Source organism: Colletes latitarsis, chromosome 7 (genome assembly GCF_051014445.1).
Source record: "Colletes latitarsis isolate SP2378_abdomen chromosome 7, iyColLati1, whole genome shotgun sequence".
In the NCBI taxonomy this organism is placed as follows: Eukaryota; Metazoa; Arthropoda; class Insecta; order Hymenoptera; family Colletidae; genus Colletes; species Colletes latitarsis.
In genome coordinates this window covers 2,900,330-2,924,330 of record NC_135140.1, presented here as the reverse complement: position 1 = coordinate 2,924,330, position 24,001 = coordinate 2,900,330, and the positions used below count along the sequence as shown (strand labels likewise).

Genomic DNA, 24,001 nt, shown 5'->3' with positions numbered 1-24,001 from the left:
AGTTTTTAAGTAAAGACACGTTTCTTACTTACATTCACTTCTTTTTTTTGGAGAGGAGCCGCATGCTTGCGCATAGATCATCGAAAAGAATTTGTACGTGATTATCGAAACCGCGAAAGCAAAGGATTGTCTTAAAGAATAATAGACGTATGAGAAACGAGTGTCTTAGAAGTGTTATCGGACGATTAACTGTATTTTAGTTACAAAATTGTTCCAATGCTTCTCTAATTTTATCGTACAGCATGCATTAATTTGGAGACCTCGTGTTTTTCTGCTATCAGAAAAGTGAATCAGGAAACTTATAAACCAACCGAGTTTATCCACTCTCGCTATGCAATTAGAAATTATTCGCGAACGCGACGCTAGATGGCAGGACCTTACAGTGTGATAGGTGCCTATTTTCAACGCGTCTTTTTCATTGTTTGTAGAAGCAATTACAATGTATGAATAGATATTACATTTATTAATTTCGAATAATAATAATTAGTATAAACATTGCGCGACCTTAAAAGTTTCATAAAAAGTAACTTTGTTATTATGATTTTGAGTATACTTTTAATAAATTAGAATTCATGTTTAGATTTTATACAGGGGTAAACAAATTGCGTCTCTTGTCACATTTTCTATTCTCGAAATAATCGCATAATTCACATAGAACCATAAAATTAATTGTGATTGCAACACGAGGGAAACATCAGTACATTCGATATACTGTGCTGTATTTTAATAAAGAGGTTAGAACGTGGGAATAAAGCTGATTTACTCGTGTTTAAAAATGCTGACGTCGTGAAGTAGACACAACGACGAGACTCGGGGTGGGTGGATTAAAAAATAGACGCGGAGAACAGCTCGTATCACAGTGTGATGACTCATCACCCTTGCGTTAATGTAGCGAAAAAATCTGATCGGCGTCACACTAACTGCTTATAAACGCTATCTGTCGACTTCTCTTTGCATGTACATATACAGTGGGAGTCTAAAAAAATTATTTTTATCTAGGGGGATCAATTACAATCATTGTTGGTCATTAGACATGCCCTCGAAATGCTATCCATTTTCGAGAAAAAAATTCAGGAAGGTGGACAGATTTTTCGACAAAATTAAAAAATTTCAAATCGTTCTGGGAAAATTATTTTCGATTGAGGCGGTCAATTACAATAACTTTGGTGAATAGACCTACCCCTGAAATTCTACCCACTGTCTAGAAAAAATTCAGTACGGACGAAACTTATATGTTAATAACTTTTTAACGAAGCCTCCATCAACAAATTAGAATTCTTGATTTTCATCTTATTTTGACCTCTAGAGTCTCCCATTAAAATTTTTCCCAGGGATGGCCGAACACCCTGTATATACATATGCAAATGGTCGCCAATTCAGCGATACTGCTGCTTTGAAAGAAATTCAAGGTTGCTGGAAAGAGATTCCTATCACCATAATAAATAATCTCAAAAATTCAATGCCGAGTCGAATTTTTGCGTTAATTCAAAATAATGGAGGTCATACAAAATATTAAATTTATAATTACAAGTTTAGTTTTATTTCGTTTTTTCTTACTGTGCGTTTATACGAATTTCGCACAGGGAATAAGTCAGTATAAATAAATAAATCTTTATATATGTTTACTTGAATATAAACACGTAATTTTCTATAGCACATAAATATATTTTTACTCTTCTGTCGTTATTATATTCGCCTCATTTGAATTTAAAACTTATAGTCCCAAAAATCATATTTCTTTGGTTGCGTTTATACGAATTTCGCTCACTGTAGTTATGTTTGAAATTGTTCAGTGTACAAATACTTTGCACATCTACTATAGTTGATTTTAAACTTTGAACTATGTTTGTTATAGTTGATAAGTGCATGGCGTTTAAATATAAATTTTTATCGATTAAGTAATTACACGTCTATTTTAGTTTAAAAAAAAAAGATGCAAAAGTTTGCGATGAAAACGCCAGAAGTCAGGAATTCAACTCCCGTATTGAACATGGTATACGTATGTACAGTGGGGGGCTAAAGTATTCGTACACTTGGAATATACATAGAAGTAAAAGCAACAATATTTTCTACATTATTAATTATATTCAAACATATGTTACTGTATATCATACATAACACTTATAACAACAAATGAGTAAAAAAATAAAGGCGATAACATCATTTAGTAACTTAATATGAATCGAAATTCACACGATGGTCAGAAATCGCTGGGACAAAAGTATTCATACATTTAATTTTCTAAATTAATATTTTGTAGAATAGCCCTTCTGGCGAATTACTTCTTGTAATCTATTAGGCATTGACAACACTAAACTTTTTACGAAATCTGGTTCTATATTATTCCATTCTTTTTTTAATATTTCTTTTAAGTGTTCTTTACTTTTTATATCATGTTTTTGTACATTTTTTTCAAGTTTCGCCCATACGTGCTCGATGGGATTTAAATCAGGCGATTGTGGAGGAGTTGTTAACATGTGGGGAGTATTATATAACAACCACTGACGCACTATATACGCTGTATGTTTCGGGTCACAGTCTTGCTGAAAGTAAAATGTTCTGCCAATACCTAATTTATCTGCACTTTCTTGTAAATTTTCTTTTAAAATGTTTAAATATAAATGTTTATCCATTATCCTATCTATTATCACTAATTTACCGACCCCAGAAGCAGCAATACATCCCCATACCGTCACACTTCCACCTCCGTATTTCGTCGTCGGTTGTAAATTTTTGGGATCCAATTCCGTATTAGTTCTCCGCCACACTTTTTTATTACCATCCGACTCAAAAATATTAAATTTTGACTCGTCGGCAAATATTATATTCTTTCAGAAGTCGTCACTAGCGTTTATATGTATATAATCTTTTGCAAATTCTAATCTCTTTTTTTTATTTACTTTACTAATAAGGGGTTTCCTCCTCGCAACTCTGCTGTTGTATCCTGCCCGATGCAGCACTCTTTGTACTGTTTTCGGATGTACTTCCTTGTGCATATATTGCTGAAGGTTTGATGCAATTTCCGATGCACTGGTATTCGGATTTTGTTTAATAATTCGAACAATTTTACGCTCTTCTTTAGTATTTAGTTTTCGGGGTCTTCCAGTTTTTTCTTTATTCCGTAATGTTCCTTCTTCTTTATATTTATTTATTATACTTTGTACGGTGGATCGACTTCTTTTTAATATTTCTGATATATTTCTATATAATTTTCCTTCTTGGCATAAACGAATAACAAGTTTTCTTTTTTCTAACGTTGTTTCACTACCTTTTCTCCCTATATTGCAAATATCTGATATTAACGTTTACTCGTCACGACTAGTACTAACCCAAACCAACGTGAAATCTACTAATGTAATATTTACATTAATCGGAATGTCCTGATTTCATCGTAACTATCGTATTTATCAACATAAATGATAATGTATGAATACTTTTGTCCCAGCGATTTCTGACCATCGTATGAATTTCGATTCATATCAAGTTACTAAATGATGTTATCGCCTTTATTTTTTTACTCATTTGTTGTTATAAGTGTTATGTATGATATACAGTAACATATGTTTGAATATAATTAATAATATAGAAAATATTATTGCTTTTACTTCTATATTCCAAGTGTACGAATACTTTAGTCCCCCACTGTACATACGTATGCCATGTTCAATACGGGAGTTGAATTCCTGACTTCTGGCGTTTTCATCGCAAACTTTTGCATCTTTTTTTTTTAAACTAAAATAGACGTGTAATTACTTAATCGATAAAAATTTATATTTAAACGCCATGCACTTATCAACTATAACAAACATAGTTCAAAGTTTAAAATCAACTATAGTAGATGTGCAAAGTATTTGTACACTGAACAATTTCAAACATAACTACAGTGAGCGAAATTCGTATAAACGCAACCAAAGAAATATGATTTTTGGGACTATAAGTTTTAAATTCAAATGAGGCGAATATAATAACGACAGAAGAGTAAAAATATATTTATGTGCTATAGAAAATTACGTGTTTATATTCAAGTAAACATATATAAAGATTTATTTATTTATACTGACTTATTCCCTGTGCGAAATTCGTATAAACGCACAGTAAGAAAAAACGAAATAAAACTAAACTTGTAATTATAAATTTAATATTTTGTATGACCTCCATTATTTTGAATTAACGCAAAAATTCGACTCGGCATTGAATTTTTGAGATTATTTATTATGGTGATAGGAATCTCTTTCCAGCAACCTTGAATTTCTTTCAAAGCAGCAGTATCGCTGAATTGGCGACCATTTGCATATGTATATACAGGGTGTTCGGCCATCCCTGGGAAATATTTTAATGGGAGACTCTAGAGATCAAAATAAGATGAAAATCAAGAATTCTAATTTGTTGATGGAGGCTTCGTTAAAAAGTTATTAACATATAAGTTTCGTCCGTACTGAATTTTTTCTAGACAGTGGGTAGAATTTCAAGAGTAGGTCTATTCACCAAAGTTATTGTAATTGACCGCCTCAATTGAAAATAATTTTCCCAGAACGATTTGAAATTTTTTAATTTTGTCGAAAAATCTGTCCACCTTCCTGAATTTTTTTCTCGAAAATGGATAGCATTTCGAGGGCATGTCTAATGACCAACAATGATTGTAATTGATCCCCCTAGATAAAAATAATTTTTTTAGAACGATTTGAAATTTTTTTTTTTCGCCAAAAAAAGGCATCGATTATTCTCAAAAATTTGTTTTTCATTTTTAATAATTTTCTTCAACGTCCTACAGAAAAGTTGTCTAATACTTTTTTATAAATACCCATGAGCTCTATTTCAGAAAAAAGTTTCAATAAAATGCACTCATTATTATAAGAGTTATGGTCGTTTGAATATTGGACCATTTTTATGAAGTTTTTCTCGGTTTACGGTGTCAAGGAACAACTTTTTCAATATTGTTAAAATTTCTACATATTCTCCACTAAAATACGCGTTGTTTGTATTTTGGAAAATTAAAATCCTCCAATCCGTTCAGGAGTTCTGACATTTTAAAGATTCCCATGAAATTTCAGGGAAGCATTTCTTTTCTGGCCTCGCATTAGATTTTCAGTAAAGAATTTTTTCATGAAAGTGCGTAGGTTTTTGGGGTATGTCCATTCACCAGAACTCCTTTGTAATTGACAGTTATTAACAAATTCAACTAAAACATTTCAAATCATTCTGAAAAAATTTTTTTTGGATTCGAGGGTCAATTACAATCATTCTTGGTAAATAGACATACTTCCGAAATCCTGCACAATTTCGAAAAGAAAATTCCTTATCGAAAATATAATTTCGGGCCAGAATGTCACTCGAAAATTTCTTGCATATCTCTAAAACATCATAACTTCTACGCGGATTGAAGGATTTTAATGTTTCAAACGGCAAACAACGCGTATTTTGATGAGGAATATGTAGAAATTCTAATAATATTGAAAAAGTTCCTTGACCCGGTAATGTTAGAAAAAGCCCATAAAAATGGTCCAATTTTCAAACTGCCATAACTCCTGCAATAGTGAATATATTTCATTGAAACTTTTTTCTGAACTAGAGTACATAGGTACCTACAAAATCGTACTAGACAACTTTTCTGTAGGATGTCAAACAAACTTACTAAAAATGAAAGAGGAATTTTTAAGAAAAATCGGCAGGTGCCTTTTTTCGGGGAAACAAAAATTTCAAATCGATATGGAAAAATTATTTTCGGTTGCGGGGGTTTATTACAATCATTTTTGGTGAATAAACATACCTCTGAAATTCTGCGCATTTTCGTGAAAAAAATTCAATACGGGCGAAACATTAAGCGTTAATAACATCTTAACGAAGCCTCCATCAACAAATTGTTATTCTTGATTTTCGTCTTATTTTAGCTCCTAGAATGTTCCATTAAAATTTTTTCCCAGGGGAGGCCGAACACCTTGTATATTTCTGGCCATTAGACCCCATAAATTTTCAATGGGGTTTATGTCAGGACTACATGCAGGCCGTTCAATTAAAGGGTTGCCCCGTGCCTTAAACCAATCGCGGGAATATTTTGAAACGTGGATTGCTGCGTTGTTTTGTTGAAATATAAATTTACGTTCGCCAATTGTATCTTCCAAAAATGGAATTAATGTTGCATCTAACATGTCGACGTGATTTTTCTGAATTTATTTTGCTCTTAACAAAACAAAGTTTTAGTTTCCCGTATGAAGAAAATGCTGCCCAAATCACTACACTTCCACTGGATAATTTTGGGGTCATTTTTTTTGGCGTAAATCGTGCCAGTAGGAACTGTATTCATCTGAACCGTCCAAATTGAATTTTTTCTCGTCCAAAAAAATGATTCTATTCCATTCATCAATCCAGTGCATATGGTTTTTTGCATATTCCAATCGAGCAACCTTATGATGCGCTTTCAACATCGGTTTTTTCTGTGGTTTCTCAAAAATTACGCTCGGATTATTATGTAAAATTTGTTGAACACGGCGCTTTGTAATTGATACTTGCATTTTCGCAACAATTTGACTTGCAACTAATCTACTTTTTGTAGCATCATAAAAAATAATATGCTTCTCCCGTTTCGTTATTTTGGAATTTTCTATCGTAACACAGTTATTTCCATAATTTTCTTTCTGTTTTAAGAAATTTCGTACTACACGCTCTGAACGATGAATTTCCTTTGCTATTTTTCTATTTGATTCGCCTCTTTTATTTAAAATTGTTCTTGTAGCTTTTTCGCCTTCGTTAAGGAAATTTCCTTTTGGTATTATTCTCCTTTTTATTAAAACCAATGTATTTTTAAATCTATTAGTAAATACAGTTTAATGCTACACAATTCAACGATGTAAAGCACTTATCACTTTTATTTCTCTCAATATTAATCGAAACAAAGCACTGCGTTTATACGAATTTCACACACAATTATGAACAAATTGAAACATAGGAATGTTGACAATTGGAGCCGTGTAAACAAGACAAAGCATTCTGACAACGTTGCCAGTTTTCTACTTTCAAATAAGAGGAAATATTCGTAAAATTTGAAGTGCGTTTATACGAATTTCGCACACAGTATGTAAAATTATTGCTTATTAACTATATTTCTTTACAAACAATGAGTCAGTACATGTTTCTGGACATTTCTAGAATAGTAGATATAAAACAAAAAAGTAGTTGTGCGTGCAAAATTAACAGAAAGGAAGAAAATTGACAGAAATGACGATATGTATTCGTACAATTTTCACATTTTTGAAGATTTATAACAAAGAATGCAATTTAAAGTAAATAGCCCCCTGGATAATTGCTATTGTTGCTTTTTCACCTTCGCTAAGGAAATTTCCTCTTGGCATTCTTCTCTTTTTTATTAAAACAAATGTATTATTAAATCTGTTACTAAATACAGTTTAATACTACACAATTCAACGATATAAAGCACTTACCACTTTTATTTCTTTCAATATTAATCGAAACAAAGCACTGCGTTTATACGAATTTCATACTTGCAAACACTATTAAGAACGTTTTACTTTCTTGACTATACAGGGTGTTCGGCCACCCCTGAGAAAAATTGTAATGGGAGATTCTAGAGGCCAAAATAGGACGAAAATCAAGAATACCGATTTGTTGATGGTGGCTTCGTTAAAAAGTTATTAACGTTTAAAGTTCCACCCGTATTGAATTTTTTTTCTGGAAAGTGGGTAGGATTTCGACGATATGTTTATTGGCCAAAAATAATTGCAATTGAACCCCGCAACCGAAAATAATTTTTCCAGAAAGATTTGAAATTTTTTACCCCTTGTCGATTTTTCTTAAAAAATCGTTTTTGATTTTTAGTAATTTTGTTTGACGCCCCTACAGAAAAGTTGTTTAATACTTTTTTGTAGGTATCTATGAGCTCTACTTCAGAAAAAAATTTCATTGAAATATATTCACTATTGCAGCAGTTATGGCTATGTTATTTTTATGGAGTTTTTCTAACTTTACAGGGTGAACGATCAACTTTTTCAATACTTTTAGAATTTCTACATATTCGTCATTAAAATACGCGTCGTTTGCTTTTTGAAACATTAAAATTCTTCAATCCGTTCAGAAATTATAATGTTTTGAAGATACTTCCCACTTGCAATCACTATTATGAACGTTTTACTCTACTTCTTAACCATATATGTTAAACTAATTGAAACATAGGAACGTTAACAATTGAAGCCGTGTAAACAAGACAAAGCATTCTGATAACTTCGTCAGTTTTCTACTTTCAAATAAGAGGAAAAATTCGTAAAATTTGAAATGCGTTTATACGAATTTCGCTCACTGTATGTGGAACTATTGTTTATTAACTATATTCTTTTTACAAACAATGAGTCAGTACATGATTCTGGACATTTCTAGAATAGATATAAAACAAAAAAGTAGTTATTTGTTCAAAGTTAACAAAAAGGAAGAAAATATACAGAAGTAATGATATGTATTCGTACAATTTTCAAGTTTTTGAAGATTTATAAAAAAGAATGTAATTTAAAGTAAATAGCCCCCTGGGTGATTAGGATCCCTAAAATCAACATGGACCTTGCGGACCGATCGAAAACCCAAATAAGCAGACTATAGCATCCAATTAAATGCCAAAAACTGAACAAGTATTCGATGTGTACAAAAATCTACACCGACGCATCAAAAGCAAACGAAGAAACAGGCCTCGTCATCATTATAGAAAATTGTTTCATACGAAAGACGTTCAAAACTTAATCATCTTTTCAGACTTCATGAGTATTACCAAAGCCCTGAAAACTACAAACAACAGAAATCAACACGAAAGCATCCAAAGGATACAGGAAAATTACACCAAACTAATCAAAATAACCATAACTATTGTTTGAATTCCGTCTCATCAAGGCATTTCCGGAAATGAATTAGCAGCGTCTACAGCTATGGAAGCTTCAGACTCAACACTTTCACAAACTAAATTGCATATCCCATTCCAAGATCTTACAAACCGTATAAAATTCTCGATAAAAGAAGAATGGAATAAAAAATGTAACACAAATACTAATACTATTAGCAACATAGTACAAAAACAAACCATATTCTATACGAATGTAAAATATTCGATCAGTAAAAGGCTTGGAATGGCTTGCTCGAATCTAAGATTCTTTGCGCTTGCATTATTTTCTCCAAAGACCCTTCGAATGTGTTTATTTCGAAAATATTGGATCGATTGTAGGCGTCACTGTGTATCAGGGTGGTTTAGCGTATATTTTCCCACCGTGAGTTGAAGTTCGTGCGCGACGTGTAATATTAATGAGAAAAGGGCGCGCTAGGGAAGAGTATTCAAGTAGCAGTCCATACTAGTTCTCCGAGGAAGACTATAAAGCAAAGACTCAGACTTCCAGTTTTAAGACTGAAGAACACGGGAGAGCTTATCATGCTGTCTGAAAGGGATATTGTGTGAAGTTCTCTGGTGCATGCTCTTTACGTCCTCTTGTAGCCTGTCGTGTCGGTGATAACACTGAAGCTTGATTCATGCATTTCAGTTTCGCGTTCGTATTGTGTCTTGTGCATCGCTGCAGAAAATTTAAAAAATTATGAACTTTTGTACGAATCGTTTATTATAGAAATCCTATTTATAGTTTTAATGTTCGACTAATTAAATATGTTGAAATGCAAGATATAAGAAACAATTGTATTAGAAGTATGCGATAAAAGAGTTGATATGTCGCGTAATATTGTTAGAACAAAGCTGTTCGATAAGATTAGATGAGGAATCAATTTTTGTAGAAGTAAAATAAATAGAATACTCGTTTCTATTGAAGAAAATTTTAAGATTAGTTACACAGATAAATCAGTCGTCGATAAGGATTTAAATAAATAATGGATGAAACAAAATACAGTCGGTATAAGATATTCGTATAAGTGGAGATTATAGCCACGATAAACTATTTGTAGTAAAGGACGTCGGTGTCGAGCATGCCCGTCCTTGTTGGGTACGTCGTCGAGTATCCCAAAATTTGTTTCATATTTTTGTGCAATCATATTTTCGGGGAGATTACGATTTCCGTGGCCCCAACTTTGAAGGTTATATTTGTGTTCTTGGGGTCATTCTAAGAAAAAAATATATATGTCACAGGTGTCGAATGGGCGTGGTTTAGCCGGAAAAGTAATTTTTTGTTTTTTATAAATCTGCAAATATCTCGGTAACTATGCGAAATATGGCAAAATATCAGGAGATCTTTTTTGTAGAAAATAAAATTTCTAATAATTTATGTCCTATGACATTTTTTTATTAACTGCGCAGATTCCGAGTATATTTATATTTCGGTGAAGTTGCAGACCTCCCCCATCCCTCCCCAAAATGATGGTTGTGGGAACGTAGAGGCTCCGTTCACAACTGCTTATACGAGACTCAAAAAATATCTCTGTATTAAAACTCAATTAGTAATGAATATTATTGACGTATTGGGTTGGGTTTGGGTTAGTATATTATCGCTTTCGTGAAATAATAATGTTGTTTAAATAATTTGTTACTATTTCACGAAACATCATTTTAATGTTTTTTTATAAGAAATTTAATTTCCTACAAAATAGGTCTCCTGATATTTTGTCATATTTCGCATAGTTACCGAGATATTTGCAGATTTATAAAAAACAAAAAACCCAATTTACCGGCTAAACCAGACTGATTTGGTACCTATAACATGTACAATTTTTTTCTTAAAATTACCCCAAGAACACAAATTTAACCTTCAAAGTAGGGGCCACGGAAATCGTAATCGTGCCATGTTTTCTACTAGACATTATGTAATTGAAACAACATGCCGATACCAGAATTTATCTTATCTCGTGAATGAAAATCTTGTCGCTAGCGAGTGCAATATATTCGATTGACTACTAAAAAGCCTCGTCCGATCGTAGGAGATCTTAACGTCTTAGTAGAAATAATTGGGACGCACGTAACAAATTCTTTGTGTGACATTTAATTTTCCATTCATCGTAGTCTTCTGTCACGCATGTACAGTCGCGTAAATCAACATGCACACGTTTATGTTAATGCACACGATGCATGACTTACAGTGATATCCATAAATGGCACACGAGTGTGAATTGTAGTTATCAATTGTAAAGGTTGTGTAATTGTACGACGTTCGCCGTTGAGACAAAAATAGAGCTTACGTAAAACATTGTAATGGAATGTAGACCACTGAAATTGTTGTTTATATTCTTTCATATTCGCTAACGCTCAAAATTTTGGGCACGAAAGTTAACGAAACACATTTTACGGCCACTTATCTGTTTTTGTATTATTTAGTACTGTCTTCGTGTGAAAGGATACGACAGGTACTATAAGCAAAGTTTCTAGTATCAGCGAGGCAGCATCATTTAGTCTTTGTACGAAGTCGATGTTATCTAGGTCATCTTGCCCCCTTATAATCGCTGATGCCAGCGAACCAATTGCTGTTAGAACGGTCTCGGCCAAAAATCTTGTGTCTCTTTCGTGTGACCATCACGTTTTATCGCAGCTACTGAAAGAGTTGCTTCGATTTCGGGGTTAAGGGATGGAACTTCCATCTTTGAACGTGGGCTAGGTGTAGTTTCACTTCAAGTATTTGGGGGTTCGTTGGTTACTCTTCTAACGTTTCCAAATACTGTTAATCCAGATTTTCCGTTGCTTTAGGACCTTTTTTTTTTTTTTTTTTTTTTAATTCGGGTTTTACGTCGCATCAACCCACGGGTCATTAGCGACGATTAGGACCTATTTCATTCTTCCCTGTCCGGTCATATCCAGTGGTAAATGTTGATGTCTTTTAGGTAGTTTAGGGTCTTTTCTACATGCTTCTTTGTCGTTAGAGCTTCTGCCGATGTTATTTTATATTTTTTCCTTTGGGTGTTATATATTGTACATTCGAATAGCAGGTGGTTGATTTTCATCAGCCGCTTTTGGAAGAGGAATCATGCATAAGCTTCCATCGATGTTGTGTTTACTGTTATTCAATAATACGCCGTCTATTAAGATTCTTATACTTTGGGGCCTATGCAAACGTTGCAAGCTGCACCCTTTTCATGTTAAAATTACGGTTCTACCACAAATTTCATTGGTTAATAGATAACTCGGCCCTATTATTTTCGGTGTTACAAATTAAATAACGTTAGCAATTTTGTAAATATTTCGGTATTCTGAATTACCAACGGAATTCCAAATATGCCGCACTTCCTCTACTATTTCGACTAAACTTTATTGATAACTATTTCCATTAGCTGTTCACTCGATTTAGTCTGCAACTGTAAGTGATTATCGATGGAAAGAGGTTTTGTCAATATATCAATTGTTTTTATAAAGTTGTCGCATAAATATCAACAAGGAGAATTGCAGACCCGATTTTACGAGATATTTTTTTAGATATTTATTATTACAGTTTCGTTGCTCATTGAATAATAGTGAAGTGGAAGGCAGGTAGTTGTCGTGGCTCAATTCTTCCCGAAGGTCGCAATTTTCCATGCAAGTGTACGAATACCTTTGTTTTACTGACTGTGAATTAATGTTGCATTAGAAATTGAATAGAATTGTTACAAAGTGTAGTTAAATACAGTGCGCAAAATTCGTATAAACGCACTTCAATACGAATTTTTCCTCTTATTTGAAAGTAGAAAACTGGCAACTGAAAGCTTTGTCTTGTTTACACGGCTTCAACTGTCAACGTTCCTATTTTCAATTTGTTTAACTTACTTATACAGGGTGTTCAGCCATTCCTGGAAAAAATTTTAATGGGGGATTCTAGAGGCCAAAATAAGACGAAAATCAAGAATATCAATTTCATGCCTGAGGTTTCGTTAAAAAAAGTTATTAAAAAATTTCAAATCATTCTGAAAAAATTATTTTTGGTTGCAGGGGTCAATTACAATCATTTTTTGTCATTACACATACCCCCAAAATCCTACGCATTTTCGAGAAAAAAAATTCCTTACCGAAAATATAATTTCTGGCCAGAAATGTCAGCCCGAATTTTCATGCAAATCTTTAAAACACCATAAATTCTGAATGGATTGGACGATTTTAATGTTTAAAAAAGCAAACTACGCGTATTTTGGTGGAGAATATGTACAAATCGCAAAAATATTCGAAAAGTTGGTCTTTGAGCCCGCAAAATGAGAAAAACCCCATAAAAATGGTCCAATTTTTAAACAGCCATAACTCCAATAATAGTGAATATATTTCAATGAAACTTTTTTCTGAAGTAGAGCTCATTTGTATCTTCAAAAAAGTATTAAACAACTTTTCTGTAGGACGTCAAACGAAATTACTAAAAATTAAAAACGAATATTTAAGAAAAATCGGTAGGTGGTAGATGCCTAAATTTTTCAGCGAAATTGAAAAGTTTTAAATCGTTTTGGAAAAATTATTTTCAGTTGCGAGGGTCAATTACAATCATTTTTGGTGAATAGACCTACCTCCGAAATCTTGCGCATTTTCGAGAAAAAAATTCAGTACGGTCGGAAATTTAAATGTTACTAACTGTTTAACAAAGTCTTCGTCAATAAATTGTTATTCTTGATTTTCGTTTTATTTTGGCTTGTAGAATCCCCCACTAAAATTTTTCCCAGGGGTGGCCGAACACCCTGTATAGTCAAGAATGTAAAACGTCCATAATAGTGTTTGCAAATGTGAAATTCGTATAAACGCAGTGCTTTGTTTCGATTAATATTGAGAGAAATAAAAGTGATATGTGCTTTATATTGTTGAATTGTGTAGTATTAAACTGTATTTAGTAATAGATTTAAAAATACATTGATTTTAATAAAAAGGAAAAGAATACCAAAAGGAAATTTCCTTAACGAAGGCGAAAAAGCTACAGTAGCAATTATCCAGGGGGCTATTTACTTTAAATTGCATTCTTTGTTATAAATCTTCAAAAATGTGAAAATTGTACGAATACATATCGTCATTTCTGTCAATTTTCTTCCTTTCTGTTAATTTTGCATGCACAACTACTTTTTTGTTTTATATCTACTATTCTAGAAATGTCCAGAAACATGTACTGACTCATTGTTTGTAAAGAAATATAGTTAATAAGCAATAGTTTTACATACTGTGTGCGAAATTCGTATAAACGCACTTCAAATTTTACGAATATTTCCTCTTATTTGAAAGTAGAAAACTGGCCACGTTGTCAGAATGCTTTGTCTTGTTTACACGGCTCCAATTGTCAACATTCCTATGTTTCAATTTGTTTATCTTACTTATATGGTCAAGAAGTAGAGTAAAACGTTCATAATTGTGTGTGAAATTCGTATAAACGCAGTGCTTTGTTTCGATTAATATTGAGAGAAATAAAAGTGATATGTGCTTTATATTGTTGAATTGTGTAGTATTAAACTGTATTTAGTAATAGATTTAAAAATACATTAATTTTAATAAAAAGGAAAAGAATACCAAAAGGAAATTTCCTTAACGAAGGCGAAAAAGCTACAATAACAATTTTAAATAAAAGAGGCGAATCAAATAGAAAAGTAGCAAAGGAAATTCATCGTTCAGAGCGTGTAGTGCGAAATTTCATAAAACAGAAAGAAAATTATGGAAATAACTATGTTACGATAGAAAATTCCAAAATAACGAAACGGGAGAAGCATATTATTTTCTATGATGCTACAAAAAGTAGATTAGTTGCAAGTCAAATTGTTGCGAAAATGCAAGTATCAATTACAAAGCGCCGTGTTCAACAAATTTTGCATAATAATCCGAACGTAATTTTTAAGAAACCACAGAAAAAGTCGATGTTGAAAGCGTATCATAAGGTTGCTCGACTGGAATATGCAAAAAACCATATACACTGGATTGATGAATGGAAGAGATTCATTTTTTTGGACGAGAAAAAATTCAGTTTAGACGGTCCAGATGGATACAGTTCCTACTGGCACGATTTACGCAAAAAAAATGACCCTAAATTACCCTAAATTATTCAGTGGAAGTGTAGTGATTTGGGGAGCATTTTCTTCATACGGGAAACTAAAACTTTGTTTTGTTAAGAGCAAAATAAATTCAGAAAAATTACGTCGACATGTTAGATGCAACATTAATTCCATTTTTGGAAGATACAGTTGGCGAACGTAAATTTATATTTCAACAAAACAACGCAGCAATCCACGTTTCAAAATATTCCCGCGATTGGTTTAAGGCACGGGACATCCCTCTAATTGAATCCCATTGAAAACTTATGGGGTATAATGGCCAGAAATATATATGTAAATGGCCGCCAATTCAGCGATGCTGCTGCTCTGAAAGAACAAATTAAACGTTGCTGGGAAGAAATTCCTATCACCATAATAAATAATCTCAAAAATTCAATGCCGAGTCGAATTTTTGCGTTAATTCAAAATAATGGTGGTCATACAAAATATTAAATTTAAAATTACAAGTTTAGTTTTATTTCGTTTTTTCTTACTGTTCGTTTATACGAATTTCGCACAGAGAATAAGACAGTATAAATAAATAAATGTATATATATGTTTACTTGAATATAAACATGTAATTTTCTATAGCACATAAATATATTTTTACTCTTCTGTCGTTATTATATTCGCCTCATTTGAATTTAAAACTTATAGTCCCAAAAATTATATTTCTTTAGGTGCGTTTATACGAATTTCGCTCACTGTAGTAAAGGTTAACTCTTTGGGGCACACTGGAATTAAAAGTATCCCACCTTTTTGATGCACCGTAATGCATGGTGGGACATCTTCGGTCCCACTTCGAAATATTGCAATAGCTGCATGCGCCATGGGTTTATATTTCGTCTTATTTACGTAAAGCAGTTGGTAATATCTTCAACAAATGTATTCACTTATGTTGGGAACATTCAACATGTCAATACAGGTTCATCAATTGTTGCAAGCGGAAGGTTTATTGCGACAATCTTTTTTTCCTGGTTTTATATGAAAAATCGTAGATGTAATATGTGACACCTTTATTAATAAAAATATACCAATTTTGTTTAATTTTGAATGCAATAAAATTTCTATGCAACATGGGTGTATTTTATTATCTGAAATCCTGTGCCACAAAGTGTTAAATATCGGTATATTATTTGGCAATGACTGACACAGATATAGCAGTTTTGTTTAATTTAAAACGCAATAAAATTTCTATGCAACATGGGTCTATTTTATTATCTGAAATACTGTGCTGCAAAGTGTTAAAAATCGGTATATTAATTGGCAATGACTGACACAGATATACCAATTTTGTTTAATTTTGAATGCAATAAAATTTCTATGCAACATGGCTCTATTTTATTATCTGAAATACTGTGCCACAAAGTGTTAAAAATCGGTATATTATTTGGCAATGACTGACACAGATATACCAATTTTGTTTAATTTTGAACGCAATAAAATTTCTATGTAACATAGATGTATTTTATAATCTGAAATCCTGTGCCGCAAAGTGTTAAATATCGGTATATTATTTGGCAATGACTGACATAGATATAGCAGTTTTGTTTAATTTAAAACGCAATAAAATTTCTATGCAACATGGGTCTATTTTATTATCTGAAATACTGTGCTGCAAAGTGTTAAAAATCGGTATATTAATTGGCAATGACTGACACAGATATACCAATTTTGTTTAATTTTGAATGCAATAAAATTTCTATGCAACATGGCTCTATTTTATTATCTGAAATACTGTGCCACAAAGTGTTAAAAATCGGTATATTATTTGGCAATGACTGACACAGATATACCAATTTTGTTTAATTTTGAACGCAATAAAATTTCTATGTAACATGGCTCTATTTTATTATCTGAAATACTGTGCCACAAAGTGTTAAAAATCGGTATATTATTTGGCAATGACTGACACAGATATACCAGTTTTGTTTAATTTAAAACGCAATAAAATTTCTATGCAACATGGGTGTATTTTATTATCTGAAATTCTGTGCCGCAAAGTGTTAAATATCGGTATATTATTTGGCAATGACTGACACAGATATACCAGTTTTGTTTAATTTAAAACGCAATAAAATTTCTATGCAACATGGGTGTATTTTATTATCTGAAATTCTGTGCCGCAAAGTGTTAAATATCGGTATATTATTTGGCAATGACTAACACAGATATACCAATTTTGTTTAATTTAAAACGCAATAAAATTTCTATGCAACATGTGTCTATTTTATTATCTGAAATCCTGTGCCACAAAGTGTTAAAAATCGGTATATTATTTGGCAATGACTGACACAGATATACCAGTTTTGTTTAATTTAAAATGCAATAAAATTTCTATGCAACATGGGTGTATTTTATTATCTGAAATCCTGTGCCGCAAAGTGTTAAAAATCGGTATATTAATTGGCAATGTCTGACACAGATATACCAATTTTGTTTAATTTAAAACGCAATAAAATTTCTATGCAACATGGGTCTATTTTAGTATCTGAAATCCTGTGCCGCAAAGTGTTAAATATCGATATATTAATTGCCAATGACTGACACAGATATACCAGTTTTGTTTAATTTAAAACGCAATAAAATTTCTATGCATCATGGGTGTATTTTATTATCTGAAATCCTGAGCCGCAAAGTGTTAAATATCGGTATATTAATTGGCAATGACTGACACAGATATACCAGTTTTGTTTAATTTAAAACGCAATAAAATTTCTATGCAACATGGGTGTATTTTATTATCTGAAATACTGTGCCGCAAAGTGTTGAAAATCGGTATATTAATTGGCAATGACTAACACTGCACGCGATCGTGAGTGTCGGGATGTAACGGAGCGATTCGGTTGCATCCTCGCGAGCAGAGTAGTTTGCTCCGGTGGTCCGCTTTTTGTGCATGTCGCTGTACAGACCAGAGGGAGACAGCCGAACAGATATAGGAACACGTCGAAAAGCGAGCGCGGGCGCACTCGTGAAATCAGTCGTTCGCAGTCTACGCGAGTGTGACGGTGGTGTGCGGTGACGTCGCGACGCCGGCGCAGTCGCATCGATCGATTCTCAACGTTTTGCTGGCGGTGTACTCTCGCGGCTGGTTGCGAGGAAAGCTCAAAGTCGAACAGAGACGATATACCGAATAGAAAGAAGAGGCGTGTGCGTCTGAGAAAGAGGGAACGAAAGGGTGAGGGGGCGGATAGAACGAGAGGGAGGAAGCTGACGAAGGAAGAGAGCGCGAGAGGAAGGGTGTAGAGGCGAAGGGAGAATCGACGGACGGGTATTGGTGCGCGCGTGTCTTTTGGCGACACAACGCGTACAACGGAACGTGCAGGATCTCTCGACGAGGTGACAGATTACGGGGAAGGTTTGTTTCGAGCCGAAAAAAACAGCACCGGCGGTTTTTGCCTCCGTGTCTCTCTCTCGGTTTAAAAATATTCACGCACAGCGCGGTGCAGGATGACGGCGTTGCGGATTTAGAAGAGAGAAACGTAACCTTCTCGCAAGCTGGACGCCGGGATCGATTGTAATACAGTCTTCTTAACAGCCGGCTGACACTGGCCCGAAGACATGGATTACCGGTCTGCTGGCACCAGGTGCGAGGATGATTCCCTGGAGAACGAGAAAGGAGTCGGTGCTGCGGTAAGGGATGCATCCTTCTACGCGATTTCGCAATTGTTCCGTCAGAGACTTTTAGGGCCACGACGGTCGCCTCTGCTTTCACGGGTGTTGCGTTCTCTTTCGAATTCAAACTGTTCTCTTTCGGGTTTTTTTTCTAAATAATCCACCATATTCGACGTCGCATAGGTTTTTCATTGTCACGTGTTTTTTCCCCCCTGATACGTAGGTCTTTTTCATCCGCTGCTTTGCCACGAAGATTAATGACAACCGTGACAACACGCTAGAAGGTTCATGCACCAAAACAATAAAGATAAACGGAAATCATCCACGATTAATGCAGAATATAACGTTAGAGGCACGAAGTTGAATTAATAGTCAACATGACGTTATAAATATCGTGATAAAAAAAGGTGATAAATGTAACCCACGTCGTGACGTTGTTTTTTTTTAGCGAAATAAAAACGGCGTTGATCGTGTCATTATTTAATTAAGCGATCGATTAAGGAACTTCTGTGTAAGTTTTATATTTCAAGTATCGAAACTATCGTGACAACGATCTAAGTAAAATTCCACGGTACAGATTCGATTTTCACGTATTATTTGGTAAGCGGAAGAATTGAGTACCACTGTTATGTGCGATACGTATGTTTTCTTCGTTAGAACTGTTTTACACGTCGTATCGTGACACAATCGTCTACGAAAAGCAGAGAAGTTCGTTGATTTGAGAATGCGGTTGCTCTATTTCTGGAGTTTAAATCGGGTTACTACATGTTTTTGAACTTCTACCTTCTCTGTGATTTTATCTGTTACATATGATCAGCGACAGATCGCAGTGCGATGATATACTGATACGTTATATCGAATCGAATACGCGCGATATAATCATTTTTCAATATTCTTCATGGTTGATCGTCGATGTCTAATTCTTTTTCATTGATATTTATTTAGTCATCGAACTATGAATCACCGTACGAAAACATTTTTATCGTATTGATTTGATTCTCTCGGAAGTCTCGAAAATTAAATGAGAAACGCACTTACGAACACTTAAAACCAAAAGCATCGATTAAATCGCACTCCCACGTGATGTAAATTGTAGAAAACACGAAAGCAATTTTTTAAGTAAATAATCTCTATACTTATTTCTCCTATTTACTTTTTTTTGTTGGTTCTAACGCGAGCGTACTTAACGTTCTATTGTCCGTTGGTACAGTTATATTCTTCTTGACAAACAAGTATGTAGAGTGTCTACTGGTTGAATTATCTGATATCATCTGGGATAGAAAATATTGTTTGGGCGCAAAAGTTATTTTAGTGCATAAATAAACAACACGCTGTTGCTACTCGTATAGTGTATTAAAGGCAGAAAGGGTCGAGTCGATATCTCGGATACTATCGATTCTATCGACAATTTATATAGAACAAACATGTTTTTGAATTTAATTTCAAACAACTTTTGATACGTGTTCTTTTGCTTCTAAAGTAATAAAAAGCAAATTATCGTACATTTTACAGTTTGGCACTTTTCACAATTCCTACTTTCTGCAAAAATGTTGGATTTTAAACCGAGCTATCTCTATAAATGCGCTCGAACTTTCATTATAATTGCATCAGCCACTTTCCCGCGATATGATAATAAACAAACACATACAATTACAATTCGTTTGCATAAAATATTTAAAAATAAATATTTATCGGCGGGTATAACGTATTTGAAACATATGAACGTAAAACGCGATTGTTTATATTATATAATTTTCATTATATTAATACGCGCTATTTAATAAATTGACAAGTCGAAGACTTTATTTATTTATATTTTCAAACACTCTGCGATTTTATTTCGTCTCTATTAAATGAAGATTATTCTACAGTAGTTCCATTATTTACGTACTAAATAATATTTAATATTTATGATTTAATAATATTTATCATTGTTTCGCAGACTAAGATTTCGAAAACACGAATTTATTGATACTTTCTATTATTTTTCACGTTACGATGTAAAGCTGCGAGCTATTGTATACGTCAATTCGATCATAGAATGATATTAAAAATCGAATTTGATTATAACAGCAACAAGGAATCGATAAAATTAACTTTTTTAAACTTTTAATAACTTACTAAAAAGATAAATAAAAAGAGAAACTACTATTAATCGGATAAAGTAGTATATCTATATATTTATGGATTATTCGTATTAATACGATGGTATGAATTACAATCAAGTGTCTGGTTCTAAAATTATCGATAGATAAATTGTGTTTAGTATTATTTGTCTGTAATCGAGACCTGTACTAATTCATAATAAATACGAGTTCAATGCGTTTTTTTTCTAATAACTTAAAATTCGTATTTGTTTGGTTGAGTTTATTTTGTATAAAATCGACGCGTAAAATTAAAAAGATTGTAGCTTTTTACTAATCGTGTCAATCATGTTCAATTATACAAGTATATATTATTCTGTAACGCGACACATGATTTTTCAGTGATTTACGGTCATCCATCAAAAGGTTTGGACAAAAATTTATCGATATCAAATGTAGAACAAATAAAACTGATAAAAAGTATTTTAATAGCGATATTACACCCTGTATATTAACGAAGTTCGTTCTTTTCAAAACTATTGGCCACCGTATAGGTTGCAACGAATTCATAACGGTTGCATTTCGTAATTATTTTTACAATATATGCATTATCGCGTGAAACGTGTGAAAGGTAAACACAACGATAGCTGGAAAAGGATTGCGTAAAAAAGAAAAAAAAAAAATGCACGTTCGTTTTATCGATCCCTAGATGCTATAAGAGAAAGTGAAAAGAACGTGAAGTCGAGGCGCTTGTAAAAAGATTCCCGAGATTCTTGGCGTTCTCACTCTCGAGTGCTATTCTTTGACGATGTTTCAGAACGATCATAAGGGCTCGTCGAAGCGCGGCGGCTCGCACACGCGCGGCACTGCAATGTCCTTTGGTTTTCGACGACGACCGGCCTCCGGAATACCGATGCCGATAACGAGTTACACGGCGGAATCGAGCTTGCTGCATCCACGATCGAAATCAGCCGGTCCGGAACAGAATCGCAGACGCGACGACGACGACGACGATGGTAGCTGCGCGATGCGTAATTCCTCTTCTGGACGATCGACGCCTCGTTTAGCGCCGCCGAAGAAAGAAGCCAGCGGCATCGCCGTTAGGACGAATCGTTTCGGTTACAGGCAACCGCAGGCGAAATTCACGAACAAGGTTGGCGATATATGTAGCAGTCATACAGTAAGCCACTACAATCAAGAAAAGATGCAACAACACCAACAAGACAGTTTCGGGAAGCAACTGCACAGGGTGGTGCAGGTTTGCAACGCGGCACCGGCCTCGAAGATTAAGCAAGCACCTGTACAGAATACAATCGGTTGCAATAACGTTAATTCGACGTACGTGGATGGGGGTCGCAGACCATCTGGGATTCCGGAACCGTTCGGCAGGTATACTCTGCACACCAGTCATCTGCCGTTGCCACAGTACGCTGTAAGAATGACCGACGCGAACTCGAAGATCGCGAAGACCGTGGCGAATCAAAGCAGAAAGGTGTCCGCAGCGTCGAAAAGCTCGACGAGTTCGAAGGAAGGATCCAGCACGGAAGATTCCGGCGTCGGTAGTCAGCAGGGTTGTCGGGAAGAAAGCGAATCGAGGGGCGTCGATTATACGGACGGCGTGCTGTCGAGAAGGCACGGCACGGGCAGACCTAGGAACTTAAGGATGGTCGTAAACGGAAAAAGTTTCGATGTCAGAGACGTTAGAGACGACGATAGCACTGTTACCGAAATATCCGTTATACCGTTACCGAAAACGTTCGTCACTGCTGCCACTGGCTTAGTACGAGAAAGAACCACGCAGTATCAGAGAATCGTCAATAAGGACAACAGGTACACCGAGTCAACGACGTCTATGTCCACCACGTCCTCGGAGGGATACGACGAAGGATTGGGCGAGGAGAAGGTTTATAAAGATAGATCACATTCCGAGAAAATTCCTTCCATCAAGTCGGACTTCAGTCCACCGAGTTCGGACGATCCTGAATACGGACACGGGGAGGCTATGGCCGATGAATATTCGTTAAGTTCTAGCGACGAATGTCACCGTTCCACTACCATCCAACACTTGCAAATTGCTCCGAACACCGCTAAGAACGGAACGGTACCGAAGACCGCATTGCGTTCCGTGCTTCTTACTATCGAAGATCCTGCGTTCGCCGCGGCCGCGGCTACATCGACTTCGATGATAGACGATGAAACATCCCCCGTCGATAGTCTTTTCGACAGTCTGACGGCTAGTATTACACAGTCGGACGCGAAAGCCGCGAAGAAGGAGCAAACGACGGAACAATCCGGCAACGACGACGACAGCCCTGGAACGCCAACGAACGCCTCGAATTCGTTGAGTTTGTCGGAGGGCAGAGAATTCTTCGACGATGAGATCGCAGATCAACCTGGGCTTGTTTTCGATGACAATTCGAGAGGCGGAGGTGACACGCAATCTGCTGTAGCTGGGCAGGTTGTCACAGATAACAGCCACACTTTGGTCGAATCCAGTCCTAAAACAGGTACGGATGATTATTAATTGTAGGAGTAATAAAAGTTTAAATTAAATCATATTATTAAGCGCAAATTATATTATTGCAAAGCGATCAGTGTAATTGGCTGTAAAAATTCAAAGCATATTCAAAGAACTTTTCGTGCAAATAATGATGGAAACGATTTTTAGGAACAGTCTTGAAGGAGTTTTCGAGGTCAACTTCGCGGTCCTTTATATATTATTATCATTCTTGACGATAGATATTTAAAATTTCGATTTTCAGTTTGTTGGAAAAATTTTTCTCTCTGCTTACGACTTTGATTAACACTGTTCCATAATTGAACTTGTTTTAAACGCGACAGGCATCTCCCACGAAGTAAAACATAACATTCTCCTAAAAAAGACGAAGTTGATCTTTAGGCCTCCTCGAGACTCCCGTCTACAAAGTATACGTTTTCATTATAGAATAATTTTTTATACACTAAGTATTACATAAGTATCGTACATATGAAATATTTTACCATACTCTGTCTCAGTTTGGAGATTATCACATGTATCGCTTTGTAAGAATCTGTTACTTTTATTTGGATTATATTTTAAATAAGAGTATTATTACTTTTAATGTTATTTTTCAATTCTATTTTGTTCATCATATTTTGAATTATTGCAGGACATGGAAAAAACGCGACAAACAGCCCTCACCATGGCAAACGAATTAGCCGAGCTGGTAGCGTCGACACTTTATCTCCCTGTGAATCCATTGCTTCTGACGATTTAATATTGGATTACGAACAGAGCGATGCGAGCTCCTACGAGGAACAAAATCGGTTAGTATTTTATTTTTTTAATTAATTGATTGCTTATTTCATTAATTTAAAATAGTATTTTGTCA

General features: G+C 34.5%; 1 protein-coding gene across 12 annotated transcripts in view; it reads left to right on the top strand.

Annotated features, from left to right (window-relative positions):
* Positions 1–24,001, top strand: part of LOC143344134 (uncharacterized) — a 120,643-nt gene that overhangs the window by 25,201 nt on the left and 71,441 nt on the right. For 9 of the 12 annotated variants that reach the window (XM_076769865.1, XM_076769862.1, XM_076769856.1 and 6 more), the window contains 2 exons: positions 21,448–23,137; positions 23,780–23,936. In XM_076769865.1, the coding sequence (XP_076625980.1) occupies positions 21,502–23,137; positions 23,780–23,936 (1,793 nt within the window). In that variant the 5' untranslated portion in view covers positions 21,448–21,501. Of the gene's footprint in view, positions 1–17,889; positions 18,290–18,370; positions 18,565–18,753; positions 18,954–21,447; positions 23,138–23,779; positions 23,937–24,001 lie in introns of those variants that run through there. The other 3 variants (XM_076769860.1, XM_076769861.1, XM_076769864.1) reach the window with 3 other exon arrangements.